Here is a 21,669-nt window from a genome sequence, read left to right as displayed (position 1 = left end):
TTCCAGACATGTTTCACATGCAGTTAGAAATCTCAGCTATATTTTTTTACACTATGTTTGTCATAAATGTTGCTTTCCTTAGATAGCACTGGTGAGTCTATGTAACAAATGTAAGGGAAATCTATTAATAGAAAGTGCTTAGGGATCCAGGAATTCTATTGTTAAAGTATTTTTTTTTACAACTGGTTAGAAAGCATCGCTACGAACAAAGCTAGTGGAGGTGATAGAATTCCAGTTGGGCTATTCCAAATCCTAAAAGATGATGCTGTGAAAGTGCTGCACTCAATATGCCAGCAAATCTGGAAAACTCAGCAGTGGCCACAGGACTGGAAAAGGTCAGTTTTCATTCCAATCCCAAAGAAAGGGAATGCCAAAGAATGCTCAAACTACTGCACAATTGCACTGATCTCACACACTAGTAAAGTAATGCTCAAAATTCTCCAAGCCAGGCTTCAGTAATATGTGAACTGTGAACTTCCTGATGTTCAAGCTGGTTTTAGAAAAGGCAGAGGAACCAGAGATCAAATTGCCAACATTTGCTGGATCATGGGAAAAGCAAGAGAGTTCCAGAAAAGCATCTATTTCTGTTTTATTGACTATGCAAAGCCTTTGACTGTGTGGATCACAATAAACTGTGGAAAATTCTTAAAGAGATGGGAATACCAGACCATCTGATCTGCCTCTTGAGAAACCTATATGCAGGTCAGGAAGTAACAGAACTGGACATGGAAGAACAGACTGGTTCCAAATAGGAAAAGGAGTATGTCAAGGCTGTATATTGTCACCCTGTTTATTTAACTTATATGCAGAGTACATCATGAGAAATGCTGGACTGGAAGAAACACAAGCTGGAATCAAGATTGTTGGGAGAAATATCAATAACCTCAGATATGCAGATGACACCACCATTATGGCAGAAAGTTAAGAGGAACTAAAAAGCCTCTTGATGAAAGTGAAAGTGGAGAGTGAAAAAGTGGGCTTAAAGCTCAACATTCAGAAAACGAAGATCATGGCATCTGGTCCCATCACTTCATGGGAAATAGATGGGGAAACAGTGGAAACAGTGTCAGACTTTATTTTTCTGGACTCCAAAATCACTGCAGATGGTGATTGCAGCCATGAAATTAAAAGACGCTTACTCCTTGGAAGGAAAGTTATGACCAACCTAGATAGCATATTCAAAAGCAGAGACATTACTTTGCCAACAAAGGTTCGTCTAGTCAAGGCTATGGTTTTTCCTGTGGTCATGTATGGAGATGAGAGTTGGACTGTGAAGAAGGCTGAGCGCTAAAAAATTGATGCTTTTGAACTGTGGTGTTGGAGAAGACTCTTGAGAGTCCCTTGGACTGCAAGGAGATCCAACCAGTCCATTCTGAAGGAGATCAGCCCTGGGATTTCTTTGGAAGGAATGATGCTGAAGCTGAAACTCCAGTACTTTGGCCACCTCATGCAAAGAGTTGACTCATTGGAAAAGATCCTGATGCTGGGAGGGATTGGGGGCAGGAGGAAAAGGGGACGACAGAGGATGTGATGGCTGGATGGCATCACTGACTCGATGGACGTGAGTCTGAGTGAACTCTGGGAGTTGGTGATGGACAGGGAGGCCTGGCGTGCTGCGATTCATGGGGTCGCAAAGAGTCAGACATGACTGAGCGACTGATCTGATCTGATCTGACCATTATAATATCTGATATTTAGAAAAGTATATTTTCCATAAGTAGGCTTTGATAGGAAACTAAATGTGAAATAGTGATTCACTTGCTTCGAAATAGCTTGGTTATATTCGAAAAAATATTTATGAATACACATTCCTTAGAAATATTCCTTAGAGTTTTGCTTTCTCCTTAAAAATTCTTCTCCCTTTTACCTGGTTAACTTCTCATTTAGACATGAACTTTGATTTGGACATGAAATTTTATTCCATTCTATGACCTGGTTAATTTTTTTCTCCTCAATGTAATCAGCACTTACTCTCATGCAAGCGGTTTTTTTTTTTTCTTCCGTCTTCCTTCCTTCCCTTTGTTGTTCTGTTCATTCATTCATTTTCCCTTATCCCTTCTCTCTCTCATTATTAGACAAACATTAGATTAGTTTCCATATATGCATGACATACTCAACGTATTGAAATTGCTCTTTATTTGTGTGTGTGTCAGCCCAGGCCCTGGGATGCTCGAGGGTAGGAACTCTGACTCCATGATCACTGTGTGTCCGGTGTCTAGTGCTTTGTTTGAGCCACACTGGGGCTATTTGCTAATGAGTGTTTCAGTCCTTTGTGCCACCAATGCAAATTTAATTATTGTATGTATTATATGTTGTACTCTTAGTGTGGTTATTTAAGTCAACCTTCTTCTACTGTGGACATCTGATGCATAGAAATGGAAGGTCAGACACTTGACATATTTATTTTAATCAAAAGAACCTAGCACAGTGTTGAAAATAGTGTAGAAAGTTGATTAACAAAAAGAACTTTTGCTGAATGAATGAGTAATAGGATAGACAGCTTGTATAGCATGTGTTTCCATTCAGACTATTACCTAACTTAGAAGCCAAGAAATTAGAGGTTGCATTATGAAAAACTATTCCATTTAAAATACTAACAGGAACTACTTATTACCACTGTAATTATAAAAAATAAGCATATTTCTTATCTAAACTTGTAACAAATTTCCTCTAAACAACCAGAAACACATAATAAATGGAAAGAGGTTTTTTTTTTTACCCTTTTCTCATCCAAAGTGAATTGTGATAATCAAATAGGCAGCACTTTTTATGAACATTTCAAATGAAAAATATCAGAGCAACCTGGAAATAATTAACATGTAACCAGTTTGAAAGCTGAATTTTTTTCTCTTTCTATAATTTCCTGAAAATACAGGGCTCCCAAATGTAATTGTGAAGAGAGACATGTGGTGTAGCATAAAATGGTGGAATCATAGTGGCTGGGCTTGATTTTCCACTAGCTTTGTGACCTTGAGCAATTTATAGAATCTTCCTGGGTCTTAGTTAATTCAGTGGTAAAATAATATGTACCTCATTGGATTCAAAAGGATAGTGCTTAAGATAGTTAAAAAATATTGGTGATGAAAAGCAATTCTTCCCATGTTTCTATTTACTCGTTAAAAGGTACAAAAAAAATAATAAAGTTCCAAGAAAAGTAGGGCAAACCGAGGAACATAGATGAAGGCCACATTTGTAAGAAGAGAGTAACTCAAATGCCAGAGCTGTGAAACTTGTCAGTAGTTCTGCCTCCTTGGAGCTCATCCCCCTTCCACCCTGCCAGGGTTCCCACTAACTCTCTTTTGTTTGACTCTGTTCTCTTGTTTTCCCCTAAAGTGAAGATACAAAGGTTCCAAAGCAATTAGGTAACTTAGGGAACCACAGGACTTCCTAGAGAATGTTCCTACTGACATTAAAATGTAGATGGGTACTGCCCTCCTTCCATTTTACAACTTTGCACTTTAAGTTATATTTCTTTATGAGTGAAAAGCAGGGAATCATTCTTTCTGTCATAAAGCTTCCCACCAACTTACTTCTTGAAAGTCATGTTGCTGTTGTTTTATGCTTTTTCCTTTTACTTGGGTTTGTTGGAAGGTTGCCAGAGTTGGCATACCCACCTGAAAGTGTTTCCCTGGCTTTGGCTTTGGCCTGGGCAGCTCGTGATCTGCTACTTATAACCCATCCTAAATTCTCTGAAGGAAAACAAAGATGCTTTCTAGTACAATATTTGCATGTACTGGTGGGGAGTTGTGTTCAGTGAAAAAGTTGTCTTGGCAGAAAACTGAAGGGAATTTTCTGAGTGCCTAGCCCAATTGTTGCCTTCCACTATTTCTTCTTCCTTCCTCTTTCAAACCAGACCTCACTGAAGTTACATTCTTGTCTTAGGGCAACAGTGACCTCCTCCTGTTGACTGTAATTTCTGATCTCTTCATTGCCCTTTATTCCCACTGCATCGTCACAGTCCAAACCACCAACAGATTCACGCTGTGACTTGCAACATTTCATTCCCATGGTTTTCTCTCCTCCTCCTTTCAAAGTCCCCAAATGGAGTCTTTATTTTAAAATTTTATCTTTTAATATTCAATTATTTAACTAGTTCAAATAGTATAAAGTATTTTAAACAAATTTTAAACACGCAGGGAAGTATAGAACAAACATAAACATCTGGATTCAACAGATATTGATATTTGGTCATTTGTTTCAAATTACATACACATACAACTTACAGATATAATTAAAAACTCTCTTATAAATCCTACCAGACTCCCATCTGTTTCCAGATGAAACCACTATTCCGAAATCAATATCCTTTCTACTCATGTTTTTAAACAATACTAACTCTTTACATTGACTATATGAATGATATTTATAAAGTAGCCCATCATGATTGCAGGTTTCTCTGGTGGCTCAGTGGTAAAGAATCTGCCTGCCAATGCAGGGGACTGGGGTTCGATCCCTGGGTCAGAAGATCCCCTGGAGAAGGAAATGACAACCCACTCCGGTATTCTTATGTGGGAAATCCCACGGACAGAGGAGCCTGGTGGGCTAAAATCCATAGGGTTGCAAAAGAGTCAGACAAGACTTACCTAAACAGTAACAACTATCATGATCGCACTTCCTTTTCTCATTCAATTTTTGGATACTCCTGGAAATTATACTTGCTCTGCTTAAAACTATTTTCTCTGCTCGAATATAGACATAAAGTCAGAGAATTTTATGTTTTGGTCAGAGAAATGTTGACATTTTCAGTACTTAGAACATTGCCTGGGATAAAGGCATTGCTAGTTATATCACTGTTGAATGAATGACTACATGACTGAATGAATATATATAATGAGTCTTCATTTCCTGTAGAATAAACTTTAAAATAGTTACCATGCCTTATGAAGCCCTGCAAGAGCTGGCCTTTGCTTGGCTCACCTGTCTCATTCCCCCAGGCTCTCAGTTCCTCCTCAGTTTTTGTATTCTAGGCCCCAGACACTCTTCTCTTTCATTTGAATTTGGCCAACTTCCATCTTTAATTCTTACATGGATATGCAGTTCATAGAGGAGGCAACTCTAAACCTCATCCAAGTAGCTTCCAATGATCCAGGCTCCTACACCATTCTAGTCTTCTCTGTTGACACTCAGCATCTTATTACTTGTCAGTATTTAAGATGATAATCACTATGAGGGCAGCGATCCTGTTTATCCTCTTCACTGCCAACATGGATACCTGAAGACTGTTAGACAAACTACTTGCTGTCCTTAATGAAAGTGACTTGAATTAGGAATATTGTCTATGTTCTGCCCTCATCCTCCATTTAAAATCCTCTTTCTTTTCTTTCTTGTTTTCCTGCCAGGTTTCCTTTCTTTCTCTTTCTAATTCTTGATTCCTGGTTACTTTCAGTTTATGATGGCTATTAAAAATATTGCTGGCCTAATATTGGGGCTTCTTCAGTGGCACTAGTGGTAAAGAATCCACCTGGACCAAGAGATGCGGGTTCGATCCCTGCGTCAGGAGGATCCCCTAGAGTAGTGAATGGCAACCCACTCCAGTATTCTTACCTGGAAAATTCCATGGACAGAAAGGCCTGGTGGGGGCTACAGTCCATGGGGTTGCAAAGAGTCAGACACGACTGAGGGTGCACACACACATATTTATTTTAATAGAGTTACTGATGAAAATACATTCTCATAATACAATATTATATGCATCTGTATGTGTGTGTGCAAACAAGTAACCCACAATCCTACCTCTCATGAACATTTTTTCTTAACAATAGGTAATGTTCATTTCAAACATCTTTCTGTGAATATATACAAGGAAATGGCTAAATATAATATAGACATTAATGTCAGTTGACTGCCTCTCCTAGTTGTTTTTGCAGTTATTTAATCCTAAAATCTCTAACTGCGCTAACAATCTTACAGAGTTGTATTGGAATTAAACAAATTAACATTCGTATGAGGCTTCAGCCAGTTCCTGCACACAGGAAACATTATGTGTGTGTTAGTTGCCATTATCACAGTGAGGGCACTGACCCGGAGTGACCTGAGCTGTCAACTGTAAGCCAAGTAGGTAGAAGAAAGACCCAGGCATCTCCGTAACAAGCTTAGGAATAGCTGAAGCCATCAGACCAGTCTTCTGGCTTAGCTAGCAGAGCCAGGTGCCAAGTGACTTTGAATCAGAGTCAATGAGATAGCTGCAAACAGCTATAAGCTCTTTGGAAAAGTGCTGCAGGTCTTAACTAAAAGTTAAACTTCATGTACTGTCAGTGTGGAGACCTTTCCAGGTTTAGCACTTATTCGCCTTTCTCCCTTCCCACTTTCTCCCCACTATCCCTGCATATACACACACGCTCACACAAATGCATGGAGCAAGAGGAAGGTCATTTCATTCTTCTGCTTGAGAAACTTCCCTGGCCCCACACTGTTTATTGGATAAGGTCCACACTCCTTAGTTAAAGCTGTCTTCAGAGGATGGCCCTAATACTTCCATCTTCTTTTTTTTAACATTCCCCATCATTTATTGCAGATTGACACACACATACTGAGGGCCTGCTCTGTGTCAGGCATGGTGTTAGATGCTAGGGACGCAAAGATGAGTGAGATACAGTTATGTCCTTGAGAAACTAAATGATTCAGCAGTAGCAGGGAGTGGGGGGAGATAAGGATATAGGACCTTAAAATCTGTTTGAAAATGTAAAGAGGGAAGCAGAATTTGCTTTAGAAATACAGAATAGGGGGCTTATCAGTGTCTAAGTACAGCAAAGAAAGTATCAGAAAGAAGGTGACATCTAGGCAGAGGTGAGCAGGAATTATTCAAGTAAATAAGGCAGGGAAGGTAACACATGTGTGGACATGGAGGAATAAAATAGTGTTGTGTGTAGATGAGAATTATAAGCAGCCCTTGATACTAGAATGTAAAATGAGAATTGTAAAGTGGTGGTGAATGAAATTAGAAAGATCATAGGAGGGTGAGGGAACTCTATGCCAGGTTGAAAAACTTGGATATATCCCTTAGAGTTATGAAAACACTGCTAAGTGTTGAGCAATTAAATAAAATGGACAGATCTGTATTTGGATACATTATGTACTAGCGAGATGAAAAAACAGAGGCATGTAGCATAAATTTGGGAGTAGAGAAATAAAGTGGGAGATTACTGCAATAGTCAAATGTGAGATGATAACTTAGCCAAGGGAAAAGTTTTACAAATAAATGGAGAGGAGGGATAAAAATATTTAGCAGTGCCAATAGGAGAACTTGCTGAGTGACTGGATATGGGTGGCCAGGGAGAAGGGAGAGTTTATATGACTCACTTCTTTTTGTTTGGAGAAATGAGAATGATGGTGCCATTCAGAGCTCAATGCTGCATACTCTTTCCAGTATGATCTTCCTCACTTTAAAATTTTTTAATTTTATTTTTCTCTTTCTTTTGTGGCCACACCATGCAGCATGGAGGATCTTAGTTCCCTGAATTAAGGGGGAATTGAACAGAAATTGAACCTGTGCCCCCCTGCATTTGAAGCCTGAAGTCTTAACCACTGGACTACCAAGGAGGTCCTCTTCTTCACTGTTTTAAAAGTGAACTTAAAGACCATGCCTCAAGACTAAACCTTCTTAAATTTCCCCAGGGTTAGGTGTGGCCTTCTCCATTTTTCCATAATACTTTGCTCATTCCTCCCCTATAGCACTTGGTAGTGAATATACAAATGAAATTTTTTTGTCCTATGTTTTGTAAAATTATCACAATGAACATGGTCTATTTTTTCATTCAACAGAAAAGAATTTTATTAGTAGTATTTGGGCTATAATAATGTGCTGGGAAAACTGGGGTTAAAAAACAGACATAATTCTTATATAATTTGCCATCTTGTTGGGAGAGAGATAAGACTCTTTCCCTCTCCCAGGAGAAGTGGTTATTGTTTACATGCTTTTCTCCCACTAGATTATTAAGTTTCTTAGAAACTTAGACTAATTTTATATTTCCAGTTTTTCTATTTTTCTATTACATTTTCTGGTGCATACTAAGGCCTTAATTTGTTAAATGAATTCATACTTGAAAATCTCAAAGACATCTCCAGCTGATCTTGTCTAAAACCAAACTACTGATCTTTATCAAAAAAAGCATTTATTTCTCCAGTCCTCAAGGCAGAAAATTGGGCAGCCTTACTTAATATCCATTGCAACCAATCATCTCTATGTCCCGTTGATTCTACTCCAAAGTGCATCTGAAATCTTCCAATGCACTGTTCAGCCCAAGACACCAAGAACTTTTGGTGCCTGCAGTGGCAACCAGCGGTAACCACCCCATCTACCTCCCTGGTTCCACTTTCCATTCATCTCCAAAGTATTCTCCCCCACAGCAAACAGAATAATATTTCAGAAATATGCATCCAATCATGTTTTCTTCTTCTACTATACTCCCTGCAAAGGTTTCTCAATGCACTTAGTATTAAACACGCAAATCCTGAACCTGTTTTGTAAGGCTGTATGTGAACTAGCCCCTGCTATCTTTATGATCTCTTATCACATCGTTTTCTCATTGGCTTATCCATAAAGAGACCTTTTATCTTAGCCAGAAATGCCCTTCTCATCATTTTTTGATAGCTACGTCTGTATTTATCACTTAGGTCTCTGCTAATTTTCACTTCATTAGAGAGATCTTTTATGATCACAAATTTAAATTATGTCTCCCCTACTATATTCATTTTCTAAAAATGCTTATTCTTTTGCTTCATACTCCTTAACACAATTTGTCTGTGCCTGTGTATGTGGGACAGGGGGAGGGAGGAAGAGGAAGAGAGTCATATCTCTCTCCCAACAAGAGGGTAAATTACATAAGAACCATGTATATTTTTCAACCCTGGTTTTATCCAGCACATTATTCTAGTGCAAATGGTAATAATAAAATACTTTTCTATTGAATGAATGAAAAGACCATGTTTCATTGTGATAGTTTTACAAAATATAGGACAAAAGTTTACATCAGTATACTCATGTTCAAGGTGCTTAGCCATGTAGATAGTTGAATCTGTGAAATAGTAGTTCAATTTAATGATAATCCATATTGAAATGAGAAGTTATGAATAGAAAAAAAGTAAAGAAATAGTATAAAGGAAAAGATCACCAATATTGATTTTTATTTCCCTCACAAGAGAACCAATTGTATTTTTTTTCTTTCTTATATTTTTACTGTATGTGTGTGTGTGTGCTTTATTTCATCTGTTTAGCTAAATTTAATAAAAACTTTGTGTTCAGCCCTGACTTGGCTCTGGGGACACCGGGATTTATGAGCATCCGAAAGCTGATCGTCTGCGGTGAAATGGGACTCAAATGCTGTCACAAGGTACTTGGGTGTTTTATTAAATCAGAATTTTAAATTTTTTTTAAGAAAAGGAAAGTTTTCTGCATAAATACCACTCACTGAAAACAAAGTCTTAATGTGAGCTGGTCTCAGAGGGCCCAAAATCGCAGGATTTTTAGAACCAGGCTTTTGCAATAAGCTAACAGAGCTACCATGGATAATCTCTTGTCCTGTGAGGGACTGAGTGTAACACCAATGACGTTATAATCTAGCCTCTAGGAGTTTGTGTTAAATCCATCTTAATTGTAAAATGACCAGATGACCTGACCTACCAGGTGGGCCCTCTGCCTGGAATGTCTTTTTCTCTTATTTTCCTGAAAAAACTTAGTTTTACAGGTCCCCTTCTCATACTTTCTGTTCACAAATCTGTATCCTTTATTTTATTGTAATCACACTTTTACTCTTTGCCTCTCTCATTAACTTCTTGAGAATAGAGTGGCATATCTTTATTTTTATATATTTCAGTGGTAGGCAAAAAGGTGCATAAAATGCATTTACTAAAGGTTTATTGAATAAATTGGAAGGAAAGATGGAAGGTATCATTTGGTTTTCATATTGTAAAGATTAGAAACAACTATAAACTACCATTTTGAGAAGACAATGACAATCATTTCCTAACATTTTCGGAGGAAAAACTCCTAAACCAAAACATCACAAAAACAACAACAAAAAAAACAACCCTCCCAAAGTACCCCCCAGATCAGGGAGACATGAGTCTTACCCTGTGTTGACATTATTTGAAAACTCTAATGAGTTAGAGGTTTCTGGTTTAGGTTAGGATAAGCACTAAGAGAAACAAAGAGTTTTAGACCAAATTCTGCCTAATTCTGTGCTATCCTTTGGTCCTTGGACATATCATGACATATTTTAGTCTCTTCCTGGCCAATGTTTCTCTCTCTACTCCTCTCTACGCCTCCACAGTTAACTGGGGTCCTTCCTAGCAACTTCTGGGAATATCCTGAAGATGGGCTGAAAATGCCCAGTAGACAACCTAAGGATTCTGTTCCAGTTTAGCGGTGAAGGCAGGAATGTAGGCTGATTTCTCTCTGAGATACAAGATTTTCATGATTAGCCCGGGTGTTGGGAAGCCTTCTGTTCCTGAGGGAACTCTTTGTTGCATAAACAGTTCCACTAAGATGAGGGCCGCTTGGAGATGTGACCCCCTCCCACGTCTGTGTCCTTTCGGAGTTTGGAGGGAGCTGCCTGTGCTGACATGGTGCGTGTACCTGTGAGGTCGTCAGTGGGCCAGGACCCCAGCTGGCACGCCTTGCAGGTGTACTCGTCGAAGACGTACTCGTTCTCCTTACAAGGTGTGCAGGTCCAACAGCAGCTCACCTCTCCCTTCCGGATCACCTACGGCAAATACCGACATTTTTGATTATTTTTTTTTCTCACATAGATAAAAATACAGCAACCTCCTATTCAAACATACTGCTTTACAAAGCCAAAAGGGGCTTTCACATAAATTATTTCTGATGTTTTTGGTTAGGCAGTATGAATATGGACATTCTCATTTTATAATTAAAGAAACAGGCTGAATTTAAGCAACCAGTCCAACATCATAAAACTGGTTGGAGACAGGGTCAAGAATGAAATAAAGTGTAAATCTCTGGATAATTAGCTTTAGCTACCCGTATTAATGAAGTGACTGTATTTGTGCTCACAAGTAAATATGTTTACATTTCCATATGTGTAAATGTAACTGAATTTCCCCCAGAGTTTGTGCCTTTCTTTGCTTCAAATTACGAATTTTTGCTTTCTGGATTTCCCTTGGCTTCCCACCACTCGTTGAATAATTGTTAGGGAAAAAAAAGCCCCTCATGGTATGTCTATTAAAGTGTAAAAAAAAAATCTATCTATATTGATAAAGCAATTAAGAATTTGTTTTGAATTCAGAGGCAGAAGATGCTTTTTCTGGAGATCACTTCTTAGACAGTTTCTACTAAAAATCTGGCTCAACGATTCATCCCATTCCTTCCTATTCTAGTAGTTTGATTTGCTTGGGAGGAAGAGGAATAAGGTCACTGAGACTATTATATTCCTCTTCATCTGTTTCATTTTTTAAAAAGGCAATGGAAAATAATTGAAATAATTTAACAGCTGAAAGAGTCCCAGATGTTATTCTTTAGAAATGGGTCTTTCTTTTTTTTTTCCCCCCACCAAATGGTACATGAATAGCCTCTGTGGAATAGAGACAGCATTCATTAAACATTCCTATAAATAATTAAATCTGTGATTAAAAACTAGACACAGAAGTGATTACACTTCAGATTCCTTGTCTGAGGTGCTAACTCTGTTAACGACCTTTGATAATAATGTCTGGATTTCTGTAGCTAAACACAGTTGTAAGCTGGCATGCCTTTCTTCTATTCTGTACTGTCCCCCGTGCTGACTTTTGGCACTCCAGCAATACTAGTAGGAAATGATGACAAAAGCACCTGAAACATCCTTTCCCTAAAATAACCAGCAAATGAGGCAAAACTGCTCATCAGACCTGCTTCATCTATCTAAAGCTTCCTTCATAAGAATATTGACTGTGTACAGGTAATTTAGTGCATGCCGTATGGTGTCATCTCATTGAAACTTTGGAATAGCTCTGTATAAGGTAGCTAGTTTTATTTTATTCATTTTTTGGGGGGTGGGGGAGAAAACTAAAGTTTAGAGAGTTCGCACAACATGTGGGTAAATGAGAGATCAAGTAATGCCTGTTGGACTTTGAGGTCATGCTCATAAATATTGAGCCTTATTGGTTTACATCAAGATAGGGTTCATGATATTTTGAAATAGGTGAGGAAAGAGAATCAAGGGGTACCAAAGTTCCAGTCTTACTTATGGTGTTGTTCAGTCGCTCATTTGTGTCCAACTCTATGTGACCCCACAGAGCAGTAGCTTACCAGGCTCCTCTGTCCATGTGATTCTCCAGACAAGAATACAGGGTTGCCATTGCCTCCTGCAGGGGATTTTTCCAACCCAGATTTTGAACCCAGGTCTCTTGCATTGGCAGGCACATTCTTTACCACTGAGCCATCAGGGAAGCCGTCTTACTTAGAGCCACCAAATAATTGTGTAGCCTGGAGCAGTCTCCCAGCTGATTCTCTTTCTTCCAACCAAGACTAATGCTTTTGAAATAAAACCTGTGTTTAGAGTCCCCTGAGGATTAAATCTGTGGCAAAGGCAATGGCAACCCACTCCGGTATTCTTGCCTAGAAAATTCAGTGGACAGAGAAGCTTGATGCTCTATAGTCCATGGGGTTGTAAGGAGTCAAACACAGCTGAGTGAATCGAGTATCATGATGATTTGTAAACTGTGTGTGTGTTAGTTGCTCAGTTGCGTCTGACTCTTGCGACCCCATGGACTGTAACCTGCCAGGCTCCTCTGTCCGTGGAATTCTCCAGGCCAGAATTCTGGAGTGGGGAGCCATTCCCTTCTCCAGGGGATCTTCCCGACCCAGGGATGAAACCCGGTCTCCTTCATTGAAGGCAGATTCTTTACCATCTGAGACACCAGGGAAGCCCTTGTAAACTGTAGAATACTTTTAAATATTAACTATTTTATTAGTAATATACATATACATACCCACATAGAGATATGGAATTCATTTTCAGGGTATTTTCAACCCCACTTGGTAAAAAACTATCATTGGGACAGTTACTAGATTTTGTAATGCAAGGAGGCACATTTCAAATGCTGAAGGATTGTTTCTTAGCAGCCTAGCAAACAAAAGCACTTGAATTTTTCCTCTTAGAAATATGCTGACTTTCTGTGATTCAACTTGCATGGCTTTATAAACTTCAGTTTTTTACCAGAAAAGCTTATGACCTTTTCCAAGATTAATTCCGATTATTATGATCTTTTTTGAATTGATAGGGACAACATAATGTCTTCCAATCATTAAGAACTGATTTGTTTTACCTTTTTTCACTTGTTATATATGTTCTGTTTCACATTCATTTTGAATACAAGAGGTGCTGACAATTCTCTTTCAGACTAATTTCCAATCTTTTTGAACACCCTGGAAGTAGTATGCTTTCCTTATGAATAACAATATGTAAAATATTTGACCCTTTGCCAGACTAAGTGTCCTTTCATGGACCCTAAATTAACAAATCTGATCAATGCTACGAGGTGTTGATATCATTAGGGAAGCTGTTCCGTGACCATTTTAAGCCATATCAAGAAAGTGTAGTCAGTTATATATTTCAGTTCAGTTCAGTTGCTCAGCAGTGTCTGACTTTTTGCGATCCCATGAACCACAGCATGCCAGGCCTCCCTGTCCGTGACCAACTCCCGGAGTCCACCCAAATCCATGTCCATTGAGTCAGTGATGCCATCCAACCATCTTATCCTCGGTCGTCCCCTTCTCCTCCTGCCCTCAATCTTTCCCAGCATCAGGGTCTTTTCAAATGAGTCAGCTCTTTGCATCAGGTGGCCAAAGTATTGGAGTTTCAGCTCCAACATCAGTCCTTCCAATGAACATCCAGGACTGATCTCCTTTAAGATGGACTGGTTGGATCTCCTTGCAGTCCAAGGGACTCTCAAGAGTCTTCTCCAACATTACAGTTCAAAAGCATCAATTCTTCGGTGCTCAGCTTTCTTTATAGTTCAACTCTCACATCCACACACGACCACTGTAAAAACCATAGCCTTGACTAGACTGACCTTTTTTGACAAAGTAATGTCTCTGCTTTTGAATATGCTATCTAGGTTGGTCATAACTTTCCTTCCAAGGAGTAAGCATCTTTTAATTTCATGGCTACAATCACCATCTGCAGTAATTTTGGAGCCCAGAAAAATAAAGTCAGCCATTGTTTCCCCATCTATTTGGCATGAAATGATGGGACCAGATGCCATAATCTTAATTTTCTGAATGTTGAGCTTTAAGCCAACTTTTTCACTCTCCTTTTTCACTTTCATCAAGAGGCTCTTTAGTTCTTTTTCACTTTCTGCCATAAGGGTGGTGTCATCTGCATATCTGAGGTTATTGATATTTCTCCTGGCAATCTTGATTCCAGCTTGTGCTTCTTCCAGCCCAGCATTTCTCATGATGTACTCTGCATTTAAGTTAAATAAGCAGGGTGACAATATACAGCCTTGACATACTCCTTTTGCTATTTGGAACCAGTCTGTTGTTCCATGTCCAGTTCTAACTGTTGCTTCCTGATGTGCATACAGGTTTCTCAGGAGGCAGGCCAGGTGGCCTGGTATTCCCATCTCTTTCAGAATTTTCCATGGTTTATTGTGATCTACACAGTCAAAGGCTTTGGCATAGTCAATAAAGCAGAAATAGATGTTTTTCTGGAACTCTCTTGCTTTTTCGATGATCCAGCGGATGTTGGCAATTTGATCTCTGGTTCCTCTGCCTTTTCTAAATCTAGCTTGAACATCTGGAAGTTCACAGTTCACGTATTGCTAAAGCGTGGCTTGGAGAATTTTGAGCATTGCTTTACTAGTGTGTGAGATGAGTGTAATTGTGTGGTAGTTTGAGCATTCTTTGGCATTGCCTTTCTTTGGGATTGGAAGGAAAACTGACGTTTTTCAGTCCAGTGGCCACTGCTGAGTTTTCCAAATTTGCTGGCATATTGAGTGCAGCACTTTCACAGCATCATCTTCCAGGATTTGAAATAGCTCAGCTGGAATTCTATCACCTCTACTAGCTTTGTTCGTAGTGATGCTTCCTAAGGCCCATTTGACTTCACATTCCAGGATGTCTGGCTCTAGGTGAGTGATCACACCATCATGATTATCTGGGTCATGAAGATCTTTTTGGTACTGTTCTTCTGTGTATTCTTGCCACCTCTTCTTAATATCTTCTGCTTCTGTTAGATCCATACTATTTCTGTCCTTTATTGAGCCCATCTTTGCATTAAATGTTCCCTTGGTATCTCTAATTTTCTTGAAGAGATCTCTAGTCTTTCGCATTCTATTTTTTCCCTCTATTTCATTGCACTGATCACTGAAGAAGGCTTTCTTATCTCTCCTTGCTATTCTCTGTAACTCTGCATTCAAATGGGTATACCTTTCCTTTTCTCCTTTGTTTTTCGCTTCCCTTCTTTTCACAGGTATTTCTAAGGCCTCCTCAGAACAGCCATTTTACTTTTTTGCATTTCTTTTTCTTGGGGATGGTCTTGATTCCTGCCTCCTCTACAATGTCATGAACCTCTGTTATATATTTAATGGGGTGAAAATGAGATCTGGTTGGGAAAATAGAATTTGGGATTAAAAAAGACTATATAAACATTGCAACAAATTAACTAGTATTGAAAATATGGTAACAGGGAGTTAAGTTCTTCCAATGGGTAACTTATTCCTGGGAGAAAGGGGGAGAAAAGCATATATAAAAAAATCTCTTGAAACAATCATTCAACATTTTGAAGTTACAGGTTCAAACTGTATTGCTATGAAGGGTCAAAACAGGCCACTTCCATGTAGTAATTTATACCAGCTAATCTTTATATGGGAAGGGCTGGAAATTATGGACAGTTGATATTTTAAGTGAGTCTAAAAAGAGTTTTACATGAAGAGTTTGATTGCAAGATGATTGGTCAAGATGCAAATGGTCACTGAATATTAGGAGTTGGCAACCTTTTTCTACAAAAGACCAGATAGTAAATATTCTTGGCTTATGGTTGATAGCCAGGGCTGATTAAGGCTACCCCTCTACTGTTTTTTTCAAATAGCTCCGCACCCACTTTCCACTCCCACTGTTGCTTCCATAACGCGGGGCCCTTGTCATCACTGTTACAGTGTCCTTTTAACCTGTCTCTTCTTTCTTTATTCATTTCTCATAACTCTTCTCATGAATCTTCACTACTCAGACGGTAAAGAATCTGCCTGAAATTCAGCAGATCCCTGGGTCAGGAAGATCCCCTGGATCTCCAGTATTCTTGCCTGGAGAATCCCATGGACAGAGGAGCCTGATGGGCCATATTCCATGGGTTCGCAAAGAGTTGGACATGACTGAGTGACTAACACTTTCGCCTTAATATGTCAGCATCTTGGGCAAAATTTTTTCAGACTCCTGGTTAAAAATAAGTTTAACCTGTTAGTATGGTATCCGAAACTCTCCACAAATGTGGCTTCAATCTATCATTGCAGCTTTCTCTTTCACAGTAACCGTTTAGAGCACTGCACCCTAGCTTAATTCACTGTTATTCCAGAACAATCTGACCACTTCTGTACTTTTCCTGTTGTTCTTCCCTCTAAATTGATGACTTCCCTGCATCCCTCTCTGATATCATATCCACTTTTCATGATTCAATGTCTGACATTTTATGGAGAAGACATTTGTTCCTTTCTTCTGTAAGAACTTATTTAAGCTCCCTTTTATTTTCTTTCTTTTAATGACATCATCACATTTTATATAACATTACCTCTCTGTGCCCACACGGTTGTTCCTCATTGAGACTATTAATCTTGTGAGAGTAAATGTGTCTTACTTATTTTTGCCCCACTAATGTAAACTATTACATTAGAGGAGTTTGATAAATATTTGTTGTTAATTAGAAATTGATGTGAATTCCAGCTATGAACTCTTTATTCCCAGGAAGCGTGTCTTCTAAAGGCTTACATGAGTAGACGGGGTGTAAGCACGACGCACCAGTTGGTTCAGTCAGTCCAACTGTGAAGACTGCTCTGGGTTTTACTAAGTATCAAAAGGACTTAATAAGAAAAGAATTAGAGGTTTTTGACATTAGAAGCTTACTGTGGAAAAGGCAAAACAAATGTCTCAACTTGTTCAAAACATTCAGTGATAATGAATCCATTAGAACTTACAACAAACATGAAAGAAACACAGGCTCTATTTTACCTTTATCTGGCCTTTTTCACATGGTTCACTGCACACAGATCTGATGATGTGGCTTTTCTTGGCCCATACTTCATCATCATCCATTTTTAATTCTCCATTGTCCCAGCTTCCAACATTGATATAATCAAAATAATCTTTTCCCATTTCTTTGAAGTTCATTATTTCATACCTTAGAAACAAGAATGTAATAATTATTCAGCTAAAATATAAATATTCAGCTATGAAAAAGCAACAGATTTCTGCCCTCCAAAATGTACCTATTGTCATATTAGTGACACTGGAATTTTCCATGACAGTACACTTAGAATAACAAAAAGCTTGTCTATTTCACTTTCTCTTCAGAGACCTTTATTTTTTAAACTTTGAAGCTTACACCTGAAGTAGAAAATAATCCCATGTGAGAAGGTGACTTGACCTCAGCGTGATGAAAGACAGTTTTGGAATAACTTCAAGAAGTTTAAGGAAGTACTTCTTTAGGCTTCTTAAAAAGACAGCAAGGTTTTCATCTCCTCTGAAATAAAATGATAAATTTCCTTTGTTAACTAAGTGAGAAGTTTGGTAAATCTTTAATCTTAGCTTCAGCTTTAATGAATGTGGAGGTAATTTGGATAGGACCTGATCCGTTCTTATTTTATCCTTTATCAATGGCTAAACTCATTGTATAAAGACACTTGAAGGAATGATGTTTAAAATAGTTCTGAAAATTGACAGCTTCTGAAGTACCTTATTGGAGAAGGCAATGGCATTCCACTCCAGTACTCTTGCCTGGAAAATCCCATGGATGGAGGAGCCTGGTAGGCTGCAGTCCATGGGGTCGCTAAGAGTCGACACGACTGAGCGACTTCACTTTATTTTTTCACTTTCATGCATTGGAGAAGGAAATGGCAACCCACTCCAATGTTCTTGCCTGGAGAATCCCAGGGACGGGGGAGCCTGGTGGGCTGCCGTCTATGGGGTCACACAGAGTTGGACACGACTGAAGCGACTTAGCAGCAGCAGCAAAGTACCTTATGCAATGTAGAAATGCTGGAACGTACTAGTACCTTGTGAATTCTCAGCCTTTAACATTTATTGTTCTTAGGCCATGTTGTCTGTTTTATATACTCATGCTTACAAATCCCCACAATATAATGTTTATATTTTTGCTTTAAATAGTGATTTGTACTTAATCTGACGTTGATTCTCCATGTCTCCTCTGCTCAGTTATGGTTATTCCCAGGCATCAACATGTGTGTGTGTGTGTGTGTGTGTGTGTGTGTGTGCATGTGTGTGTCTGACTCTCTTCGACCCCATGGATTGTATCCCGCCAGGCTCCTCTGTCCATGGGATTCTTCAGGCAAGAATACTGGAGCGGGTTGCCATTTCCTCCTCCAGGGAATCTTCCTGACTGAAGGATTGAACCCGAGTCTACTGCCTGTGTCTCCTGCATTGGCAGGCAGATTCCTTACCTCTTGAGCCACCTGGGCAGCCCCAGGCAGTCACAGAGCCTCTTAAACCTTATTTGTCAGTGGACTCCTATTTATCTGTTGGGGTCAGAAAACTTTTGCTATAATGGGACAGATAGTAAATATTTTAGGCTTTGTGAGATGGCTTCTGCTGAAACTACACAACACAGTTAGAGCAGTGTGAAAGAGCCATAGACAGTATCTAAACAAACGAGACTTTTTGTTGTTATTTAGTTGCTAAGTTGTGTCCGATTGTTTGTGACCCCATTAGGCTCCTGTCTCCATGGAATTTTCCAGGCAGGAATACTGGTGTGGGTTGCCCTTTCCTACTCCAGGGGATCTTCCCAACCTAGGGATCCTCTGCACCTGCATCCTCTGCACCAGCAGGCAGATTCTTTACCACTGAGTCACCAGGAAAGTCCAAAATAAATTAAGCTGTGTTCCAGTAAAACCTTATTTACAAAAACAGCAGACCTGATTTGGCCTGTGGAGCAGTTTGCCAACCTGTGATCTATCCCATTGGTGGTAAATAGTAAAGGTCCATATTTCTTGTCTATAATTCTAAAATCCTTAGAGCTCTTAAAAACCATAAGTTTTTTCATAATGCACTTGGCAGCAAATCATGAGCCATTCTGGACTTATCTAGTGACTGAACTTGACCCACAGTGTCATGAGACACTTACCTGTGAATATGCATATGTTTTGCGGTAGAAATATTAATGTGTTGTTTAAGGAATACTGCTCCACAGTATGCTGCAGGCATTATATGACTGTATACTTTTGTAAACCAAAAATTCAGAATTCTGTACCACACTTGCTTGCCCAAGGGTTTCAAGAACTGTAATAGTCTAGTTATGTGAGACTTAAAAGCAATGATTGAATTTGAGTCTCTAACAATCTGTAGTTACGCGTGCCAGTCTAAGTTGTCACCTCTCCTAGCTTCCCCTGTTTAGGATCTTCCTCTTGTGACCCCAGCATTTTAGGAGAACCCCTAATCACCCTAGTCTCCTCTGGTTTATGGCCCAGGTTGAAATGCCTTTGATTCAGCTGCAACTTTTACTCCAGAGAAATAACAATGCAGTGCCTACAAATACATTTTCAGGAGAATAGGGGCTTTTTGATTTTGATACTGTAATTGGCAGGCTGCTGTATCAGGTTAGGAGTTGAAGTCCAGAACACTGAGTTAGAATCTTGACTCTATCGTATATTAGGCTGTATCTTTGGGCAAGTCATTTAACCTTTGTAAGTCTCAGTTTGTGAGCCTTCAGCTAGAAAAGAGTATGATAATATTACTTACCTCATAGGATTAAAATGTAGAGGATTTAGCTAAGTGTTTGCCTCAGAACACACACTCAGTAAATATGAGTTGTAATTATCTTGTAACTATCACTGGATTCATTGGAAAAAACAAAATTTGCAAACCACTTTTTTCTGAGTTTGGCTTGTATGCTCAGGGGCCAATTCTGATCATTTATTAGTAGATTACTGTAATATCCAACCTTAGTAATGAATGAGAAGTCTCTAAACAACTGTGAATTCCCAGAAATTGTTTGCAAAATTTTATGGATATTGTCCATGAGAAAATACTTATAAATCTCATCTGAGTCTTAAAGAGATTCCTATTCTGCAAATGGTTAAGGGCCAGTGTCCTAAACATCCCCTATTCCAGCATATTTGGGAGATTGTGAATGAGACAGTGATGTTCAGATCTGTTAAGCTTTCCCACTAGAATAGAGCTGAGCCATCTGAGCTATTTCTTCATTGTCTGGTTTCTGGAACTGACTTAGGTACATGTCATGAAAACTATTTGAATGAATGGAGCTGTAGTCAACAAAGGCTATGAACAAATTCCAAGCTGATGTGAGTGCTCCAGGGATGCACACAGGAATAATAAATCCACGGGACGATGTCAGAGCCCAGCCTTGACCTGAGCCTGAAGCCTGAGCTTATTCATTGACCTGCCCGAAGAAGTTCTGGAGAAGGAAATGGCAACCCATTCCAGTATTCTCACCTGGGAAGTCCCATGGACAGAAAAACCTGGCAGGCTACAGTCCATGGGGTCACAAATGACATGACTTAACAACTAAACACCAAACACCAAGATGCCTTACAACGAATGTGAAGTTCTCTTTGGCCCAGAGAAAATGCTTACATTTCTGCCAAGTAGAAAACAATATATAAAAGTCTTTTTTTAAAATATATATATAAAAGTCTTATCTTGGCCAACAGCTTGCATGGAGCAGTACTCATCAACTCGCGAGAATAGAGAAAGTATCCAGCTCTCCTCTTGGCTGCCTGACTTGGAACTGCTGTCACGTAGAAGTTCAGCTTGTGAGATAGTAACAGCTGCATCAGGGACAAACTCCAGCTCGCATCAGGCATGTGAAACAAGCTAGACCAAGATGGCTGGTACCATGTGTGGGCACATGGCGTGTGAGTCATGGAGGGACTCATGGGACCTTCTCTTGGCAGGATCAGCTGCAAACAGTGTAAACACAGCCTCTCCAGGCATACCTGTCAAGCAAAAGCTGTGGCTGGAAAAATAGCAGGGGTTTTAAGGTGGCCAACCCAAGGACCCCGACTGTCCTAATGCAGGGCAGATCGAAGACTCAGCCCTGCTACAAGTCAGAATGTCACTTCAGTGACATTATCCCTCATGGATTAAAAGTCTCATGTGAAGAGTCACTTAAGAATTTAGTCTTAGATAGATGTGAAAGATGGTAAGTTCTAGGTACTTAATGACTTCCCTGGAGTCTGGCCTATAATTATCAGTGAGTTCGTATTTCTCAGGCTCCTCTCTAAGTGAAAGGTAAAATTTTAGAGAAAAATGCCATTTAGACCTCAAGAAGGGAGACAGTGTTCCAGTGGAGTATTCTAAAATAAAATATGATTTGTAACTTACTGTACCTACAACAAACAATAGAATAACACCTCAGTCCTGTTTCTGGATTACCAGAAATGGAATTCTTCCTGTTTCAGAATAATTCTGTGACCCAAGAAGATATCAGAATATGTGGAATAACAGGGCAAGTATGTACAGAGAAACCATGAACTGGCTTTTAATTATCC

The 21,669-nt window shown here is 39.2% G+C and overlaps 1 protein-coding gene across 3 annotated transcripts in view; it reads right to left on the bottom strand.

Moving 5' to 3' along the window:
* GRM5 (glutamate metabotropic receptor 5) overlaps positions 1-21,669 on the bottom strand; it is a 661,611-nt gene that overhangs the window by 98,192 nt on the left and 541,750 nt on the right. For all 3 annotated transcript variants that reach the window (XM_025286183.3, XM_025286182.3, XM_025286184.3), the window contains exons 6-7: positions 17,156-17,324; positions 10,574-10,700 (exon numbers count right to left, since the gene is read on the bottom strand). In XM_025286183.3, coding sequence (XP_025141968.1) covers positions 10,574-10,700; positions 17,156-17,324 — 296 coding nt within the window. The remainder of the gene's footprint in view (positions 1-10,573; positions 10,701-17,155; positions 17,325-21,669) is intronic.

The sequence above is a fragment of the Bubalus bubalis genome, chromosome 5 (genome assembly GCF_019923935.1).
Source record: "Bubalus bubalis isolate 160015118507 breed Murrah chromosome 5, NDDB_SH_1, whole genome shotgun sequence".
NCBI classification, from domain to species: Eukaryota; Metazoa; Chordata; class Mammalia; order Artiodactyla; family Bovidae; genus Bubalus; species Bubalus bubalis.
This window is presented reverse-complemented; position numbering and strand designations above follow the sequence as displayed.